General features: G+C 40.8%; 2 protein-coding genes across 6 annotated transcripts in view; one reads left to right on the top strand and one right to left on the bottom strand.

Moving 5' to 3' along the window:
* The window catches only part of OLR1 (oxidized low density lipoprotein (lectin-like) receptor 1), a 14,486-nt gene extending 12,346 nt beyond the window's left edge, over positions 1 to 2,140 (bottom strand). For all 3 annotated transcript variants that reach the window (XM_011952704.1, XM_011952713.1, XM_011952717.1), the window contains exon 1: positions 1,939 to 2,140. In XM_011952704.1, coding sequence (XP_011808094.1) covers positions 1,939 to 2,014 — 76 coding nt within the window. In that variant the 5' untranslated portion in view covers positions 2,015 to 2,140. The remainder of the gene's footprint in view (positions 1 to 1,938) is intronic.
* TMEM52B (transmembrane protein 52B) overlaps positions 478 to 17,377 on the top strand; it is a 20,090-nt gene continuing 3,190 nt past the window's right edge. Inside the window, exons 1-5 of one of the 3 annotated variants that reach the window (XM_011952723.1) lie at positions 478 to 787; positions 9,323 to 9,470; positions 12,411 to 12,454; positions 15,189 to 15,227; positions 16,276 to 16,445. In XM_011952723.1, the coding sequence (XP_011808113.1) occupies positions 9,372 to 9,470; positions 12,411 to 12,454; positions 15,189 to 15,227; positions 16,276 to 16,445 (352 nt within the window). In that variant the 5' untranslated portion in view covers positions 478 to 787; positions 9,323 to 9,371. Of the gene's footprint in view, positions 788 to 8,802; positions 9,471 to 12,410; positions 12,455 to 15,188; positions 15,228 to 16,275; positions 16,446 to 17,377 lie in introns of those variants that run through there. The other 2 variants (XM_011952719.1, XM_011952727.1) reach the window with 2 other exon arrangements.

Raw genomic sequence — 17,377 nt, 5'->3', positions numbered from 1 at the left:
AACACACAAATGCTAAAACCCAAAGATAAGTCTTTAGTCTAATTGTCAGTAGCTACATGACCTGGAATATTATAATAATATAATTTCCAATGTGAATGTATAATGATCCAAGTCAAGCAGTAGTCAGATATATTCAAAGTTCTCATATGTCAAAGGTACTGTGTTAGACTCCACAAATGTCAACAAGAAGATAGAAACTTGACAGGGATAAATATGGTTCATCCTCTGATTCAATACTTATTGGCTTCTAGAGTGCATGTGACAAGCTAGCAGAAAAGTTGTAGAAGATAGCTGTGTCTCTTGTAAATAATTACCTAGTTCTAGCCTCAGGGGCAAATACCTCTATGTAAATCTTTCAACCAGTCTTTCAACTCTCTGGTCACCGTTCATTCCACACTGTAAGGCATCAGATACTCTTATCACTTTCTTTTTTGTGGGGGGGGTGGGGGTGGAGCCTTGCTGTGTTGCCCAGGCTGGAGTGCCATGGCACGATCTCGGCTCACTGCAACCTCCGCCTCCCAGGTTCAAGCAATTCTCCTGCTTCAGCCTCCTGAGTAGCTGGGATTGCAGGTGTGCATCACCACGCCAGGTTAATTTTTGTATTTTTAGTAGAGACGAGGTTTCACCATGCTGGTCTCGAACTCCTGACCTCATGATCTGCCCACCTCAGCCTCCCAAAGTATTGGGATTACAGGCGAGAGCCACTGTGCCTGGCCTCATCACTCTTAAATAATGAAAAACTGAATTTTTAGAGGAAAAAGAAAATCACAGGACTCTGTGAAGGAAGGTACGTGTTTCCTTTTCCTATAGATTCCCTTTTGACCTGTGTCCTTGGTAGGCAGAGATCATTAATCCAACTGCTGCCCCTCCTAGTGATTTTCTAATCAGAAACCAATCCAATTCTTTGCAGTAGGTACCCGATCTAACCAAGATTCTGAAAGAAGAATCAATCTCATGATTATTGTAAATTCATGCCCTCAATATTTACTACACAAATAATGAGTGAGTAAAGAAACAAATGATGATTGTTCACTTCTGGTTTTACCTATAAATGCCAGCACTGTTTGTATAGCAATTTAGTTCATTAGCTCAAATGTTAAATCACTCCATGCTCACACTTACGTTCTCTATTGAGAGAAATTTCTGTTTTGTTTTTGGAAATATAATTTGGAATTCCTTTATTCAAATTTCTGACAATACTTTTCTGTCTTTCTCTCCTTATATTCTATTCATTTCCCTCAGAATGGATATAGAATAAAAGGCAACTTACCCAGATTGTCTGTGGAACTGGGATTATTAATTAATTTATACCTATGCAATTTAATTTACTGTATGTGTCAAACAGAACTTATAGTTTTTCAAAGCAGTAGTACACACCAAAATGTAACTTATGCTGAACTATACTGAATATCATTTACTTTGCCTACATAATTCATGAGGAACTTCAGGTTTTTGCAGTGCCTGAAGGACACTTACAGAAATTATCATTATATACACCAGATAAATTTGGTTCCCGAGTCCTCCGATGTATTGACTTCTGGATAAATGGGAGTTTGTGGTACAGTCCTAGCTCTACCACTTATTAGCTCCATAAAACTGGATGATGTTGTCAGCCCTCCTGATGCCCAGTTAGCTCTCTGTAAAAGGGAGAGAGTAATAGTGCCAATCTCAAAATGTTGTGAAGATCCCGAGAAATAATACACTTAAAGTGAATAGCATATAGAATAACCTGTAGTAAATACTCAGTATAAATTGTTATAAATAAGTTGTCATCATCATCATCATTACAGCCTTCTTGTTTTTCTTTTAAGTAAATGGTATTAATTCTCTTTTCCCGTACTTGGGTGTTTAGCTTTCTAATCCCATATTTCGGTGAATTTACATTTTGGGGCTAACACTGGGATTCTTTCCCTGTACACATTTTCCCATCCCTAGTACCTTTAGCTTTTTTTCCATTTGACTTCTCATCAGGCTGGTCCTTCATAGTCTGGATCTTTAGGTCATCAAAAGTCATTTCCAAATTCAAGCTAAGAATGAGAGAGTGAAGCAGTCACGAACTTCAACAAACTAAAAATATGTGAGCTTCTGCTGAAGTATTTAAATAGCTACTGTTATCTAATAGAAGAATGACTCAATCATTGGTAGGAGGAAGGAGAGGCTTTGCTTCATATTGGGAAGTTCGCTGACGCAAATTCTTGAGTTATGTGTATTGCAGGTGGAGAAAGTGGCGATTCTGAAGGTGTTTCAGGATATTTCGCTAAGCAATTTATGAAAGGGAGAACTATTTTTCATGAGCATTAGAGGAGAGATATTGTACCCACTCTTCAGATACAGAAACTGAAATTCAAAGAGAGTAAGTCCCACCACATTTGTGAAAAATGTGCTAGAATTTTGGGTCAAAATATTTTATTGCAATGTTTGTTTGCTAATTTCACTTAGCAGACTGTTTCTATATGGTGTCTTTTAGAAATCACATGTATTCTCTTTTAATTTTCACTGTTTTATTTGGCGATAGATCTAAGAATTTTGGGGTGAATCACATATGGTTCCCATTTCCAGCAATGGTGTCCTGGGTAATTTTAGAATTTATCTGGGGCTACTATTTCATATAGTGCCAGTGTAACATAGCAGCAGAGAGCGCTTTGAAACCAGAAAGAGCTAGTTTCAGTACTTTCCTTTAGTCTGCAGTCCTGGAAAATCTTAATACTTTGAATCTATGTCTTTGTCTGGAAATTAGGGATAATGTCTACCTGATAACGATGCTATAGGAATTCAAATGACATGCTGGGTAAAAATTATAAACTTTTTCACACTACATTTGTGAAAAATGTCACATTGCTATAGGAATTCAAATGACGAGCTGGGTAAAAATGACAAACTTTGTACTTGGAGCGTAATAAGAACCCAATAGATAATAGCTATTTGTATAGTACTAATATTCAGCACAGTTGAATTGCCCATCAAATAATATATTTCAGTAAAATCCGTGATTGACTCTCACATGTCACAAAGACTGTCACATGAGAGACCCGCAAGTATGTCTATATGTATTTACTGATAGAATACTTATCTATTTTCCCTTGACAACCTCCTAACCAGATATATATCTATTGGAGATGTCTTCTGAAGTATTTATAAGCAAAATGATATGATATCCGGCATTTACTTTAAATTGCTCCAGGAAAAAAATAAAAGTGAAAAGAAAAGGATAGACAAAGGAAGAATAGAAATAAAATAAATAAATAAAACATATAAGAAACTGTTAGGAAAAATTACCAATATTGACAGTCTAATGAGGATCCATTTCCCTCCTCCCTGTTTCCTGTATTCCTTTGATTATGTGCAGAGTATTTGAGACCAAATTGAAAAAGTTGGCCAGGCGCAGTGGCTCATGCCTGTAATCCCAGCACTTTGAGAGGCCAAGGAGGGTGGATCACTTGAGGTCAGGATTTCGAGACCAGCCTGGCCAACATGGTAAAACCCTGTCACCACTAAAAATACAAAAGTTAGCTGGGCCTGGTTGCAAGCCTGTAATCCCAGCTACTTGGGAGGTGGAGGTTGCAGTAAGCTGAGACTGTGCCACTGTACTCCAGCCTGGGCAACAGAGCGAGACTCCATTAAAAAAAAATTAAAAAACACTGAAACGATATCACACTGAAAAGGGCATATTATCATTTCTATACTGACTCAGTTATTTTGGATGCCATGGATATTATAGAACATAAACTGTTTACCATTTTAACCATTTTTAGGTGTACTGTTCAGTGGCATTAAGTACATTTACATTGTTGTGCAGCCATCACCACCATCCATCTCCAGAACTTTCCATCTTCCCCAACTGAAACTCTGTACCCAACAAGCAATAACTCCTATGTTGGTGAATCGAATTTTATGTGTCTTTTTTACTTTTTGAGATGGAGTTTCGCCCTTGTTACCCAGGCTGGATTGCAATGGCATGATCTCAGCTCACTGCAACCTCCGCTTCCTGGGTTCAAGCAATTCTCCTGCCTTAGCCTCCTGAGTAGCTGGGATTACAGGCATCCGCCACCACTCCCGGCTAATTGTTTTGTGTTTTCAGTAGAGACAGTGTTTCACCACGTTGGCCAGGCTGGTCTTGAACTCCTGTCCTGAAGTGATCCCCCCGCCTCAGCCTCCCAAAGTGCTGGGATTACAAGCGTGAGCCACCGTGTTGCCCTTATGTGTCTTCTTGACTGGGCCATGGGGTTCCCAGACAGGATGCTTTTAAATGAGGTTAACATATTAATCAGCAGAGGAAAGCAGATTTCGCTGCATAATGTGGGTAGGCCTCATCCAAAAGTTGAAGGCCTAAAAGACAAAATAACTTCTAACCTTCCCCCAAATAAGAAAGAATTCTCCAGCCGTCTATGGACTGGAACTAAGCCATCGACTCTCCCAGTTCTCCACTTGCCAACCGAGTCTGGCAGCCCACACTCCAGATTTTAACTTACCAGACTCTATAATCACAAAAGTCAATTCCTTATAATAAATCTATTTCTACGTATGTACACATCCTATTGATCCTCTTTCTCTGCACAGACCTAATACAAATCCCAATTCCTTTCTCCTTTCTTGGAAACCACCATTCCATTTTTTTGTTTCTGTAAATTGGTTTATTTTAGCCACCTCATACTGGTGGAATCACACAATGTTTGTCCTTCTGTGTCTAACTTATTTTAGTTAGCACTGTGTCTTCAACAATTATCAGTGTGGTAGCATGTGCCAGAATTTTGTTCCTTTTTAAGTCTGTATAATATTCCTTTGTATATATAAACCACATTCCACATTTTATTTATCCATTGATGAATGTTTGGATTTATCCTCTTTTTAAAGATCAGTGGGATAGTTTCTACAGTCCTTGTGTGGCAGATAACTGGACAGATTTGAAATTGTTTTTTTTTTTAAGGCAGAGTCTCCCTCTGTCCCCCAGGCTGGAGTGCAGTGGTGCGATCTCGGCTCACTGCAAGCTCAGCCTGCCGGGTTCACGCCATTCTCCTGCCTCAGCCTCCCGAGTTGCTGGGACTACAGGCACCCGCCACCACATCCGGCTAATTTTGCTGGGTATTTTTTAGTAGAGATGGGGTTTCACCGTGTTAGCCAGGATGGTCTCCATCTCTTGACCTCCTGATCTGCCTGCCTCAGCCTCCCAAACTGCTGGGATTACAGGCGTGAGCCACGGCGCCCGGCCAGATTTGAAAAATTTGGGGGGGCTCTCATTATTCCTGCCTCCTGGCGTTCATGATCTTGTGTAATCCTTCGCCTTGAGTGTGAGTGAGACCTATGACTTGGAGTGTAGCAGAAGTGCGGGAATGTGTGTGATCATCTACATGTGCTTATGTAAGGTATAGTGACTATTATGCTATAGTCACTCTCCCTCTCCTATTTCCATCTTTATCTCTCTGTCTAGATTTTTAAAAGCAAGCTTAAATGGATCCTGCAGCCATGGAGAAATAAATTCTGCCTGAGAGAGCTTACAAGTGAATCTTCCCAGGCTCACCTGGGAATGCTTGATGAGAGCGCAGCCCAGCAGCCACCGTGATTGCAGCCTTGTGAGACATCAAGCAGAGGACCCAACTAAGTTGTGCCCACACTTCTGACGCACAGATACTTTGAAATAATAAAAGTGTGTTGTTTTACATTGCGGCTCACATAATTTGTGGTGATGGGTTACCCGGCATATAAACCTAAAACATTCTACGATTAACTGAATCCCTCCGTCTTGTTTAACTTTTTAAACTCTAATCTTTTTACTGATTTCAGTGCCTTTGAGGCTGTCACTCAGTCCCTGGGCTGAGATTGTGGCTCATCAGATGGAAACACTTTCCCAGGGATCTCCCAAGCATTGCAAAGATGAAACTTCTTATTTATTTTTGAAGTCGGGGCTGCGGCCCTGCCCACTGACTTATAGTTTGAGGTTGATGCCTCAGAGTAATAATAGTCCTGGCCTCTATTTTATTGAGGCACAGAGAGGAAAGAAATCCATAGTTGGCCACCTGACTTACACAAAGTCAAAAGGAGAATGATCAACGGAACCAGAAGTAAGCGATTATTTTGGCTACACTTGTTACACCAGTTGTATAACTATTCCCTGAGGCATAGGTGTAAAAGTCTATGTACATGCACCGTCTGCTGGTTCCACTCTAAGTCCTTAACTACCTGGTTATAAGCTAATGATTCACAAGCTTAATGGAACTGCACAAGATTGTATAGGATTGTAATGAGACCATTTCCCTCTACCCCAGCTACCTGTCCTTCTGTACCTGTCCAATGTGTGCTTTGTTCAGTCTTGTTGCCTGAATTATCTTTCTTCTTTCATCATTCCCTATATGGAGGCTTGGTTAGGGACCGGATTCAGAGTAAAAGCTGCCCCAAGGCATAGTCTCATTCATTATGATAAAAACAAACTTTTATTTTTCCAGGGACTAATCTGGTGAGAAAAAAAAAAACACTAATAATAATTCTAAGAAAGGAAACTCACAAGGTCATTAACAGAACCCATTTTGTTCAAACCTGTTTGGAAGCTGGAGGGCAAAAAGATGATGGCAATCATGTGTTAGAAAAGTGCAATGCGAGCGGGGAGTCATGTTAACCAGGAAACCTGTTTAGGCAGGTGAAGGCTAGCATGGTTGGGAGAAGAAGTGGCCAGGCTAGTAAGGAAAAATATTCAAGAATTAGAATATCAGGAAACTAACATGTGGTCTGGAGAGGGAATGGTATAAAAATACACAAGAGAAGCATAAAGGACAGTAATTACCCAGAATCTTGAAAGTAAAGGTCATTGGTAAAATTCAGTGAAAATCAAAATAATCTTAGCGAACACAAAAAGTATCAGTTAGGACTATTATATTAATTTTACACACATTAACTTATTTAATCTGTATAAGCCTATCAAATAAATATTACTGTTATTACCCCCATTTTATATAAAACGAAAGTGAGTCAACAGAGATCTAATAACCTGCTCCAAGATCACACAGCTCCAAAGTGACAAAACCAAGTATTTAAACCCAGGTATCCTGGCTAGGCTTTAGGCCTTGCTGCTCTACTGTCTTTCTGCCAAGAAAAAGAGAAGAAAAAGTTTCATGATGCATTCCCCAGGTACAGGGCACTCATGATAGAAATATCCTATTCAAAATGCTTTCCTGTCTCTTATTTTTATTTGCTCTAGGAAATAACATCTAAAGCAGGTCAAGTGGGTATTCCGCTCCTGTTGTATGAATGGGAACACTAAGGACCGGAGAAATTACATAATAATTTGGTGGAAGACCACCTAAAGCTCTGCTCTCCTTGTCCTATAAAATACCTTCCACCTTTGCCAAGTCTTCAACTGTAATCTGGAAATCACTCTTCATCCTAACCCCAGTTGGCTAATTTAAAAAAGTAAAAACCAAAAGACTGTCAGTGCTCATTCTGTTTTGAAACTGACAGATTTAAAATCACCAGGATTGTACCAGGCCATTCTCTCACTATTTGTTTTCCTTAGCTGACAACAAAAACAGGTTCTATCCTCCATTCTCATATCCCATCATCAAGCTGTGTGTGAGGACCCTTGGAGTATGATCAGCCCACTCAAGAGTCTCCCTTCCACAATCACTCAGTAGAATTAGATTTACTAAGCGTGAAAGGCCCTGAAAGGAGGTTTTATTCAATTCTTACGAGATTGAGATAGATATATCACTGTAAACTGACATCTCCTTTTCTTATCCCAGCCTGGCCAACATAGTGAAACTTTGTCTCTACTAAAAATAGAAAAGTTAGCTGGGTGTTGTGGTGGGTGTCTGTAATCCCAGCTATTCAGGAGGCTAAGGCAGGAGAATTGCTTGAACCCAGGAGGCAGAGGTTGCAGTGAGCCGAGATCGCACCACTGCACTCCAGCCTGGCGACAGAGAGACTGTCTCCAATAATAATAATAATAATAATAATAATATTTTTATTAAATATTTGGTATTAAGAAAAAGATCACCTACTTAAGTATAAATCATTCATACAGCATTCGTTTGTTTCTTTTATTATTTTGATTATTTGAGTCAGATTCTCACTCTGTCGCCCAGGCTGGAGTGTAGTGGTGTGATCTCCGTGCACTGCAACCTCTGCCTTCCGGGTTCAAGAGAGCTCCTGCCTCAACCTCCCAAGTAGCTGGGATTACAGGTGCCTGCCATGACACACAGCTAATTTTTGTATGTTTAGTAGAGACAGCGTTTCATCATGCTGTCCAGGCTGATCTCAAACTGCTGGCCTGAAGTTATCAGCACCCCTTGGCCTCCCAAAGTGCTGGGATTACAGGTGTGAGCCATGGCACCCAGCCGCATTTGTTTCTGTAGATTTGTTTCATTATAACTATTCTATGCTCTTGCGTGTGTGCTTGTTTTTATTCTGACCTTAGGTTTTATTTTCCTGAGCGGCAAGACTTATGTCTCAATCACATCACTACTTTACCAAAGAGACAGAGAGAGAGAGAGAGAAAGAGAGAGAAAGAAGGCGCAAAGAAAAAGATAAGAAAGAAAGAAATCTATACATTTGCTTTTTTAAAATTTGGTTTTAAATGACATTTTAAAAAATGTCTTTCTCAGTTATCCATTTCAATGGGAAGTGAAGTCAGGGTGCAGGAAGATGTCACTGATAACACATGAAAATTCTAATCTTCCAACTTGATTTCTCATCTTCGAGTCTGTTTTTTCCAAAGATGAGACGGCTTTCCTGTTCATTTTCTGTTCATTTGGCAACCTCTCAGTCTTACCCCAGTGGTTAGGGATAAATGACCCAGAACCAGGAGAGTTGATTATCAACATAGTGAAGGGGAGGGTTTCAAAGAGCAAGAAAGGGTTGTTAATCACATGGAGAGAGAAGAAAGGAGAGTAGCAGGGTGACTTTCACCCTGCAACAGTCACGCCGGAGTACTCTGGTGAAGGACCAAGAATATTACCAGTTTTCTGATGAAGAAAAGAATATATTTGGTCACCAGTAATCTGCCTTTGACCATCCTCTAAGCCAAGTTTTTCATCACTGTCTAGAAAAAGACTTCATTCAGAGGACACATATGTCCTCTTTGCATGTCTCCTTTTTGGGAGCAGTAGGAGAAAGAAACTTAAAGATGTAGGAAGAATTAATAGTATAACGGAAAGAAAGAAGGCAAAAGGAAGTAAATGTGGAGGCCAGAGAAATAGTAATAAGAATAAACAAGAAAACCAGGAAAAAAGAGGAGGGAAAGGCCATAGAAAATAATAGCCAGAGAGAGTAGGAGGAGACAGAGAGAAAGAGAGAGAGAAAAGCTGATAAATTCCTGAGAAAAGTTTCTCTCCTTAAGAATTCTAGGTCAAGAAGTCAAATATGGCACCGAGCATTGAAAGGAGGCAATGGATGCCCAGTGCAAGATTCTGAAGAAACAGGAATTCAGCCCGATGGGATTCCGAGTTCATGTCGCAATGGCCTCTGCCCTGGTGCATTTCATCCTGGTGAGTTCAGTGGTGAAAAAGCAGAAAGACAATATTTTTCCCCAGATTAATCAACTCAGATGAATCTGAGAGGAAATGAACTGCGGGGTGGGGAGACATATACAGAACCCAGGGAGTCGTAGGGAAATGAATAAACTACAAAGTTTCCTTAGTATTACGAGACTGCATAGATGCATGTGTGACTGACGGCAATGACAATGAAAAGGGGGACAGAAATTAGAGTGAGCATGGAAACAAGCAGGATTGCCGTGGCACTTTAAAAGTGTCACTGAAGTATATTTCTCTCTTTTAGCATCTTATCACCCATCCCTCAAAATTCCAAACAGATTAGGAAAACTAGGCATGTGATTCCCCTAAATGGAATTTCCCATCCAGGAATTTCTAACCGTCTGCTAGCAGTTTAGGTGTGTCTAGTCTAGAAATAAGAGAGGGAGGGTTCTTTTAAAATATTTTGGGCCTACAATGAATCAGAAGTCTCTGAGTAATCCATTAGTGGAGAAAAGGGTCACTGGACTGAGGGATTCTAAGCAATTGTCATGGGGAAATGTATACAGCTATGCCATCTAGCAAGGAGAGAGCAAATGAAGAAAACTGGATAGTCTCAGATTCCAGTATGGCCCCTGTACAGAGTGGGCTGAGGTTTTTTTGTTTTTTTTTTTTTTTTTTTTTTTTTTTTTTTGCTAATAGACCAGCTAAAGTGGTATCTGAAAATCCATTTTTTCTTATATTTTCTTTTTGCTTCCTGTTCACTTCCTTTGCCTTCTCTTTCCTTCATTTTTCCCTTCTTTTCTCTTTGCAACAAGCCTGAAAAGTGGCCTTTTCTCTGCTGAGCACTTGAGGCTTCTCTTACTTTTAGTGAAGCAAGTGAAAGAAAGTACCATGGTTGGGTGGAAGAAACACACGCTTTGTCATCCTTAGTAGCCATTTCTTTCCCAGGAAAACACAAACGGGGGTTTCTCAAATGTTATCTGCAAAGCCTGGCTATTAATCCTTTTACAAATCCTTTTCAACTGATAGGTTTTGAGTATGTGTGTCTCCTTACCCCTTCACTGCCCACCATAAACTCCCAATAGTTACAAATCTCTGTTTCTTTTCTAAGGGCCTTTGTGGTTGCTTTCCTGAAATACCAAAGCACTCAAGTGATTAGAAGACAGAAGCAGCTTCTAGAATTGAATTAATGGTGTTGTTGGTGTTGTTGTTGTTAAACGGAGTTTTGCTCTTGTTGCCCAGGCTAGAGTGCAATAACACGATCTTGGCTCACTGCAACCTCCGCCTCCAGGGTCCAAGTGATTTTCTTGCCTCAGCCTCCCAAGTAGCTGAGATTACAGGCATGCACCACCATGCCTGGCTCATTTTGTAACTTTTTAGTAGAGACAGGGTTTCACCATGTTGGTCAGGCTGATCTCAAACTCCTGACCTCAAGTGATCCACCCACCTCGGCCTTCCAAAGTGGCGGGATTACAGGTGTGAGCCACTGCGCCCAGCCTTGAATGGGTTTTTGAAAGAGGAAGTCAACTAAAAAAATCAGGTAGAAGAAAGAGTGGACAATTTTGTTTTTTTGTTTTTGCTTTTTATTTTCTGTAGAAGGGACTTGATAGCAATATCGAGGAATTGTTAGAGCAAACTTGTCCCCAGTGCCATTGATTCTTTCAACACATATCTATGATAGAGTTTGATTTGAGTTCTGTCTACATCAATAGGTGTGTACATTTGGTCACATTTCTTTCTTGCTTTTTTTTTCCAAGACGGAGTCTTGTTCTCCCAGGCTGGAGTGCAGTGGCATGATCTCGGCTCACTGCAACCTCCACTTCCCAGGTTTAAGCAATTCTCCTGCCTCATCCTCCAGAGTAGCTGGGATTACAGGTGCACACCATCACACCTGGCTAATTTTTGTATTTTTAGTAGAGACGGGATTTCACCATGTTGGCCAGACTGGTCTCGAACTCCTGACCTTGCGATCCGCCCACCTTGGCCTCCCAAAGTGCTGGGATTACAGGCATGAGCCACTGTGCCTGGCCTGGTCACATTACTTAAAACCCTGTGCCTTAGTCCCTTAACCTTTCAAGATAAGGTTAAATATACCCACCAAGAGGGTTATTGTGATTAAATGTTATGAAATATTAAGAGTTCATGGCCGGGCACGGTGGCTCATGCCTGTAATCCCAGCAGCATTTTGGGAGGCGGAGGCGGTTGGATCACTCGAGGTCAGGCATTCGAGACTAGCCTGGCCAACATGGTGAAACCCCATCTCTACTAAAAATACAAAAATTAACCAGGCGTGGTGGCACGTGCCTGTAGTCCCAGCTACTCGGGAGGCTGAGGCAGGAGAATTGCTTGAACCTGGGAGGTGGAGGTTGCAGTGAGCCAAGATCATGCCACTGCACTCCAGCCTGGGTGACAGAGCAAGACTCAAAAAACAAACAAACAACAAACAAACAAACAAACAAACAGAGTTGTCAGCAGTCTGGCATCTAGTAGCTATTCAATAAAGAAGACCTTCTGTCCCACTGGCCCCCTTGCTTTTCCCCTTCTTCCTTTGTATAGTCATTGTCACACTAAGAGGATAAAAATGAGCAATGGTTTAGAATTCAACTGGGCAGGAATTAGGACAATAGCAATATCCCGAGGGACAGAGAGATCAGGAATTTTCTACTACAGACAAATTAATGTAAATGGCTACCTCTCATTCACAAAGGGTGATGCTCACCCACCACCAAAACAACAGACAAGATATTTGTTCTTCACGGTTCCCTTACCTCAAGTACAAAAGCCAGCAAGTATGGGAGAGATGAAAATGGCAGTCCTAAATAGACCGCCCCTAAGACTGTGACTTTCTTACTGGTTGATCTAACACATCACAACCATCAGAGATGATTGGTAGGCAGCTGAACACAGTGGACAAGACAATTTCCCTGTATAAGACAATTTCTCTTTCTACAGCTTTCTGGGACGAGCTGCGAGGAAAACTGTGGTAATCCTGAACAGTAAGTATGGAGTTCAAGCTGGGAGGAAGGAGCAACAGACAAAAACATCACTACCCTAAAAGATAGTCAAGATGTCATCAGACATCTACGACTTCCTTTTATTTATTTTTACTTAAGTAATAGATCTCATAGATGAGTTATCACAAAATAAAGACGTGTTTGTATCATCTTAAAGCGCTCAAAATAACACTGCTGACAGCATGTTTTTACCCAAAGCCTATCTTCCCATCAAAGCAGCACGATTAATCTCAAGTTATACAGTCATAGAAACTTGCAAAAGACTTCCTTAGCCCTGCTTCTCAGTGACTCACCAGGACAGACTGGGTTTAGTATCTAGTCACTGGCATACATATTTGGGTGATTTCCAAAGTAACATTATCACTTTAAATTTGAAAGTATTTTCTAGTTTTTAGGGCATGTTAACATTTATTGCAGACTTCATTTAGCTATCACTTTGATGTAGTTATCAACTAATCCAAACCTGTCACACTTAGGTCTTACGTAGACACAGAGGACGTGAAGATAAATACGCAAGAGTCATTCCACTTAAAGGAACTATAAAATAAAAATTTTAAAAAGTAGGGGCACTTTGAATAAAAACTTGTTTAGGATGAAGAAAAATACATATTTAGCCATGGGAAGAGTTTCCCGATAGCCAGGTCTGTTAAACCCAGGGAAATGGTGATGGCCTTGATTACCTTCACATGCACATTGGGTGTTGACTACTTGATAACTGCTTTTTGAGGTTTTACACCTCTGCCACCATAGGAAGAGTCCTTTCCTATAAACCAGAATCTAATTAGAACCAGAGGAATTTTCAACAAGTAAGAAATGTGGGAAAACTAAGAGGAGTCATTGTTCAGTGAAAAAACAAAAAAAAACTATATTTTCTAGAAATGTGTGACCAGAGAATAAAAATAGATTCACTAGATTTCAGTAGATTCATGTATCAGAAAGAATTATTAAATAACAAAATTTACTACTCTTCAAACATACACAAATACTTTGCCTCACCTCATTCTCCAGTTCCTTCTACTCCTTCTTCCATACAATCCGTATTTTTTTTTCATTCTTACAGAGAAAATTTACAGTTGCCATAGTGAACACAGAACATTTATTTAGCTTTCATCATGGTAAAGTTGGCTTCTACTTTTTTCCCTCTTCCCATTTGGTCTCAGCGGATATACATATTAGCTTTGATCCTGGATGTGAAAAATTCGGGTACTCTTTACGGTGGGTGTGATATTGTGAAATATATATTTGATTTGGTCCCTATCTCCTAGCATACAATTTCCAAAATCCCCAAAGTAAGTAGTGTCATTTTGCATGCTAATGAGTTGACTGGTGGCTGGCAGCCCCTAGGTAGATTCAGGATGGGGCTGGTCATTGGAAGGACCAAGGCAGAATGCTTAAAGCCACATCCTTCAACATCCAAGGAAAATAGAGGGGCTGAAGTTGATCATCAATGGCCAATGATTTAATCAATCATGCCTACATAATGAAGCTTTCATAAAAATCCCAAAGGATGGATTTGAAGAGTTTCTGTACAGCTGAACAGGTGGTGGTTTCTGAAGAGTGGTGCACTAGGAAGACATGCAAGCTCCGTGTCCCTTCCCACATGCTTTGCTCTATGCATCTCTTCATCCGCATCCTCGGTAATATTCTTTGTGATAAACTGTAATATTCTTTGTGATAAACTGAGTGTTTCCCTGAGTTCTGTGAGCTGCTCTAACAAATTAATGCAACCCTAAGAGGGAGTCAGGGAACCCCCAATTTGTAACCAGTAGGTCAGAAGCACAGGCAAAACAACTTGTGATTGGCATCAGAATTCTGGGGAGCAGTCTAGGGGACTGAGCCCTCACCCTATGGGATCGGATCCTGTCTCCAGGCAGGTAGTGTTGGAATTGAATTGAATTAGAGGACACTCAGCTGTTGTCTGTTGCTGGAAGATTGCTTGCTTGGTGTGTGGGGAAATCCCCACCCACCCACATCTGGTGTCAGAGGGCTGGGAGACTACAGCAGGAAGAAACTAAGTTTTTTTTTCCCTACATTCTCAGTGGGAGTGTTGCAACAGCTTGCAAAAGATAAATTACAAATGTGATTGTATGACTTTCATACTCATAACTGAAATTTTCTTTATGTTTACATTTTATTCACCTCAAATATACACGAGTCCTAACTTTTACATCCATTTTCAAAGTTACTCTTTGTAAACTTGCATTCCAAGTTCTTTCTTGGTATTTTTTCTTTTTTCTTTTTGAGATGGAGTCACCACGGCTGGTTAATTTTTGTATTATTAGTAGAGACGGGGTTTCACTATGTTGGCCAGGCTGGTCTCCAACTCCTGACCTCGTGATCTGCCCGCCTCGGCCTCGCAAAGTGCTGGGATTACAAGCATGAGGCACCGAGCCTGGCCCTTTCTTGGTAATTTTTATCATAAATGTTTACAATAGGCACATACATGTTTTCTATGAACACTTCTAATAATCACTAGTTTGTTTTATAATGATTTACAAAATGACTTGGACAGTGCCATCTATAGTATAAAGTACTATTTAAAGCATATAATTTGGCAAAAGATTCAACTAGCTACATTGAATTTAAAAAACATAACCCATAGTGCTTTTATTATAACAAGGTATCACATCACATTGTAACTCATATTTCTGAGTCTGGAGTTATAACAGGGATTGACTATATTTTTAATGTAGAAAACTTTATTCTTTCTTTATAGTTGCCTGACCACAGACTGGGTACATCTCTGGTATATATGGTAAGTTTCACTTATAATACCCAGAAAGACACTGTATTTCTCAGGGCCATTACAAATGACAGCCTGCCTACTTACTTAGCATCTCATGGAGTAAGATTTCATTACTTCATCACTACCTATGTGACAATATGTCAGGATTTCCTTTTTCAATACCATCTCCTCCACAAACATCAAACCATTATTGTGTCCTTCCCTCGTAGTCTGTTCTAGAAATATCTCCACGAAGGAGATTACTTTAGTGAATTAAAAAGCAGAGCCTGGCCGGGCGCAGTGGCTCACACCTGTAATCCCAACACTTCGGGAGGCCGAGGCAGGCGGATCACTTTGAGGCCAGGAGTTCGAGACCAGCCTGAGCAATATAAAGAAACCCCATCTCTATTAAAAATACAAAAAAAGCTGGGCGTGGTGGCTCATGCTTGTAATCCCAGCACTTTGGGAGGCCGAGGCAGTGGATCACCTGAGGTCAGGAGTTCGAGACCCGCCTGAACCTGGCGAAACCCCGTCTCTACTAAAAATACAAAATTAGCCAGGCGCGGTGGCACATGCCTGTAATGCCAGCTACTCAGGAGGCTGAGGCAGGAGAATCGCTTGAATCCAGGAGGAAGAGGTTGCAGTGAACTGAGATCATGCCATTACACTCCAGCCTGGGCAATGAGAGCGAAACTCCGTCTCAAAAAAAAAAAAATTAGTCGAGTGTGGTGGCATGTGCCTATAGTACTGGCTACTCAGGAGGCTGAGATCATGCCACTTTACTCCAGCCTGGGCAACAGAGCAAGACTCTGTCTCAGAAAAGAAAAAAAAAGCAGCCCCCTCAAATTACCTTAAATGTCTTATTATTTGTTCTAATGAATTGACTTACTCCAGCTGACAAAATGAGAAGGTTATCTATAAAGCAAAAGCCTTGAAATTAAAATTATAAATTAAAATATTTATAATTATTCTATAAAATATTTAAACAAGAATCAAAACTCAGACATTAAAGACCGGTTACAGCAGAGCTGGGAAAAAAGCCAGATCCCAGTCCCACTTGCCCCATGGGTTTTTGCAGGTTGCTGGTGGTAATTGGCGCGCTGCTTCTGCTGTGTGGCCTGTCTTCCCTGTGCTTCCGCTGCTGCTGTCTGAGCCGCCAGCAAAATGGGGAAGATGGGGGCCCACCGCCCTATGAAGTGACTGTCATTGCTTTCGATCACGACAGCACTCTCCAGAGCACTATCACATGTGAGTACATTGAACTTTTAACTTGGGAGAAGGACCCAATTTAAATGAATAACGAAAAGGGTGCAAAGGTGTAGAACCACTGATCGAGTAATATTAAAGATTCCGGGACTCACAATTCCCAGAAGCCTGATGCTGCGGTGACCTGGGCTGTCATTGAAGCTGTGTTTCTCAAGGGTCTGTCTGGATGGCGATAAAGAAAGAAGTGAAATATTGGAGGCTGTTGGAAGTATTGAATAGGAAGAATTAGCCAGTTTATAACTAGTTACTTTGCTAAAAACTATTTTGAACTCCAAACAGATACCTTTTTCAAAATGTCTTGGATTTTGTGAAATCTACTTTTTCTATTTTCTATACTATTTTATATTTTTAAAGAAATTAATGGCATGTACTTTCAGCTCTTTAATCTTCAAGTCTTGATACACTACATTTTAGCCTTAACATTTTCTCAGTGATTACAAGACACTTTCCCTTTTTCCCTTTCTTCTGCGGTTCCATTCTTTCCATTACGTTCTTTTTTTTTTTTTTTTTTTTTTTGGAGACGGAGTCTCGTTCTGTTACCCAGACCGCAGTGCACTGGCGCAATCTCAGGCTCACTGCAACCTCTGCCTTCCGGGTTCAAGTCGTTCCCTCCCTTAGCCTCCAGAGTAGCTGAGATTACAGGCGCCCACCACTACGCCTGGCTAATTTTTGTATTTTTAGTAGACACGGGGTTTCACCATCTTGGCCAGGCTGGTCTGAAAACTCCTGACCTTGTGATCCACCCGTCTCCGCCTCACAAAGTGCTGGGATTACAGGCGTGAGTCACCACGCCCGGTCAAAATTGATTACTTTTCTTTTTTTGAGATGGAGTCTCCCTCTGTTGCCCAGGCTGGAGTGCAGTGATGGGATCTCAGCTCACTGCAACCTCCGCCTCCCAGGTTCAAGAGATTCTC

Source organism: Colobus angolensis, unplaced genomic scaffold, assembly GCF_000951035.1.
Source record: "Colobus angolensis palliatus isolate OR3802 unplaced genomic scaffold, Cang.pa_1.0 Scaffold11, whole genome shotgun sequence".
In the NCBI taxonomy this organism is placed as follows: Eukaryota; Metazoa; Chordata; class Mammalia; order Primates; family Cercopithecidae; genus Colobus; species Colobus angolensis.
Note: the sequence above shows the minus strand (reverse complement) of the source record. Positions and strands in the feature narration are given on the sequence as shown.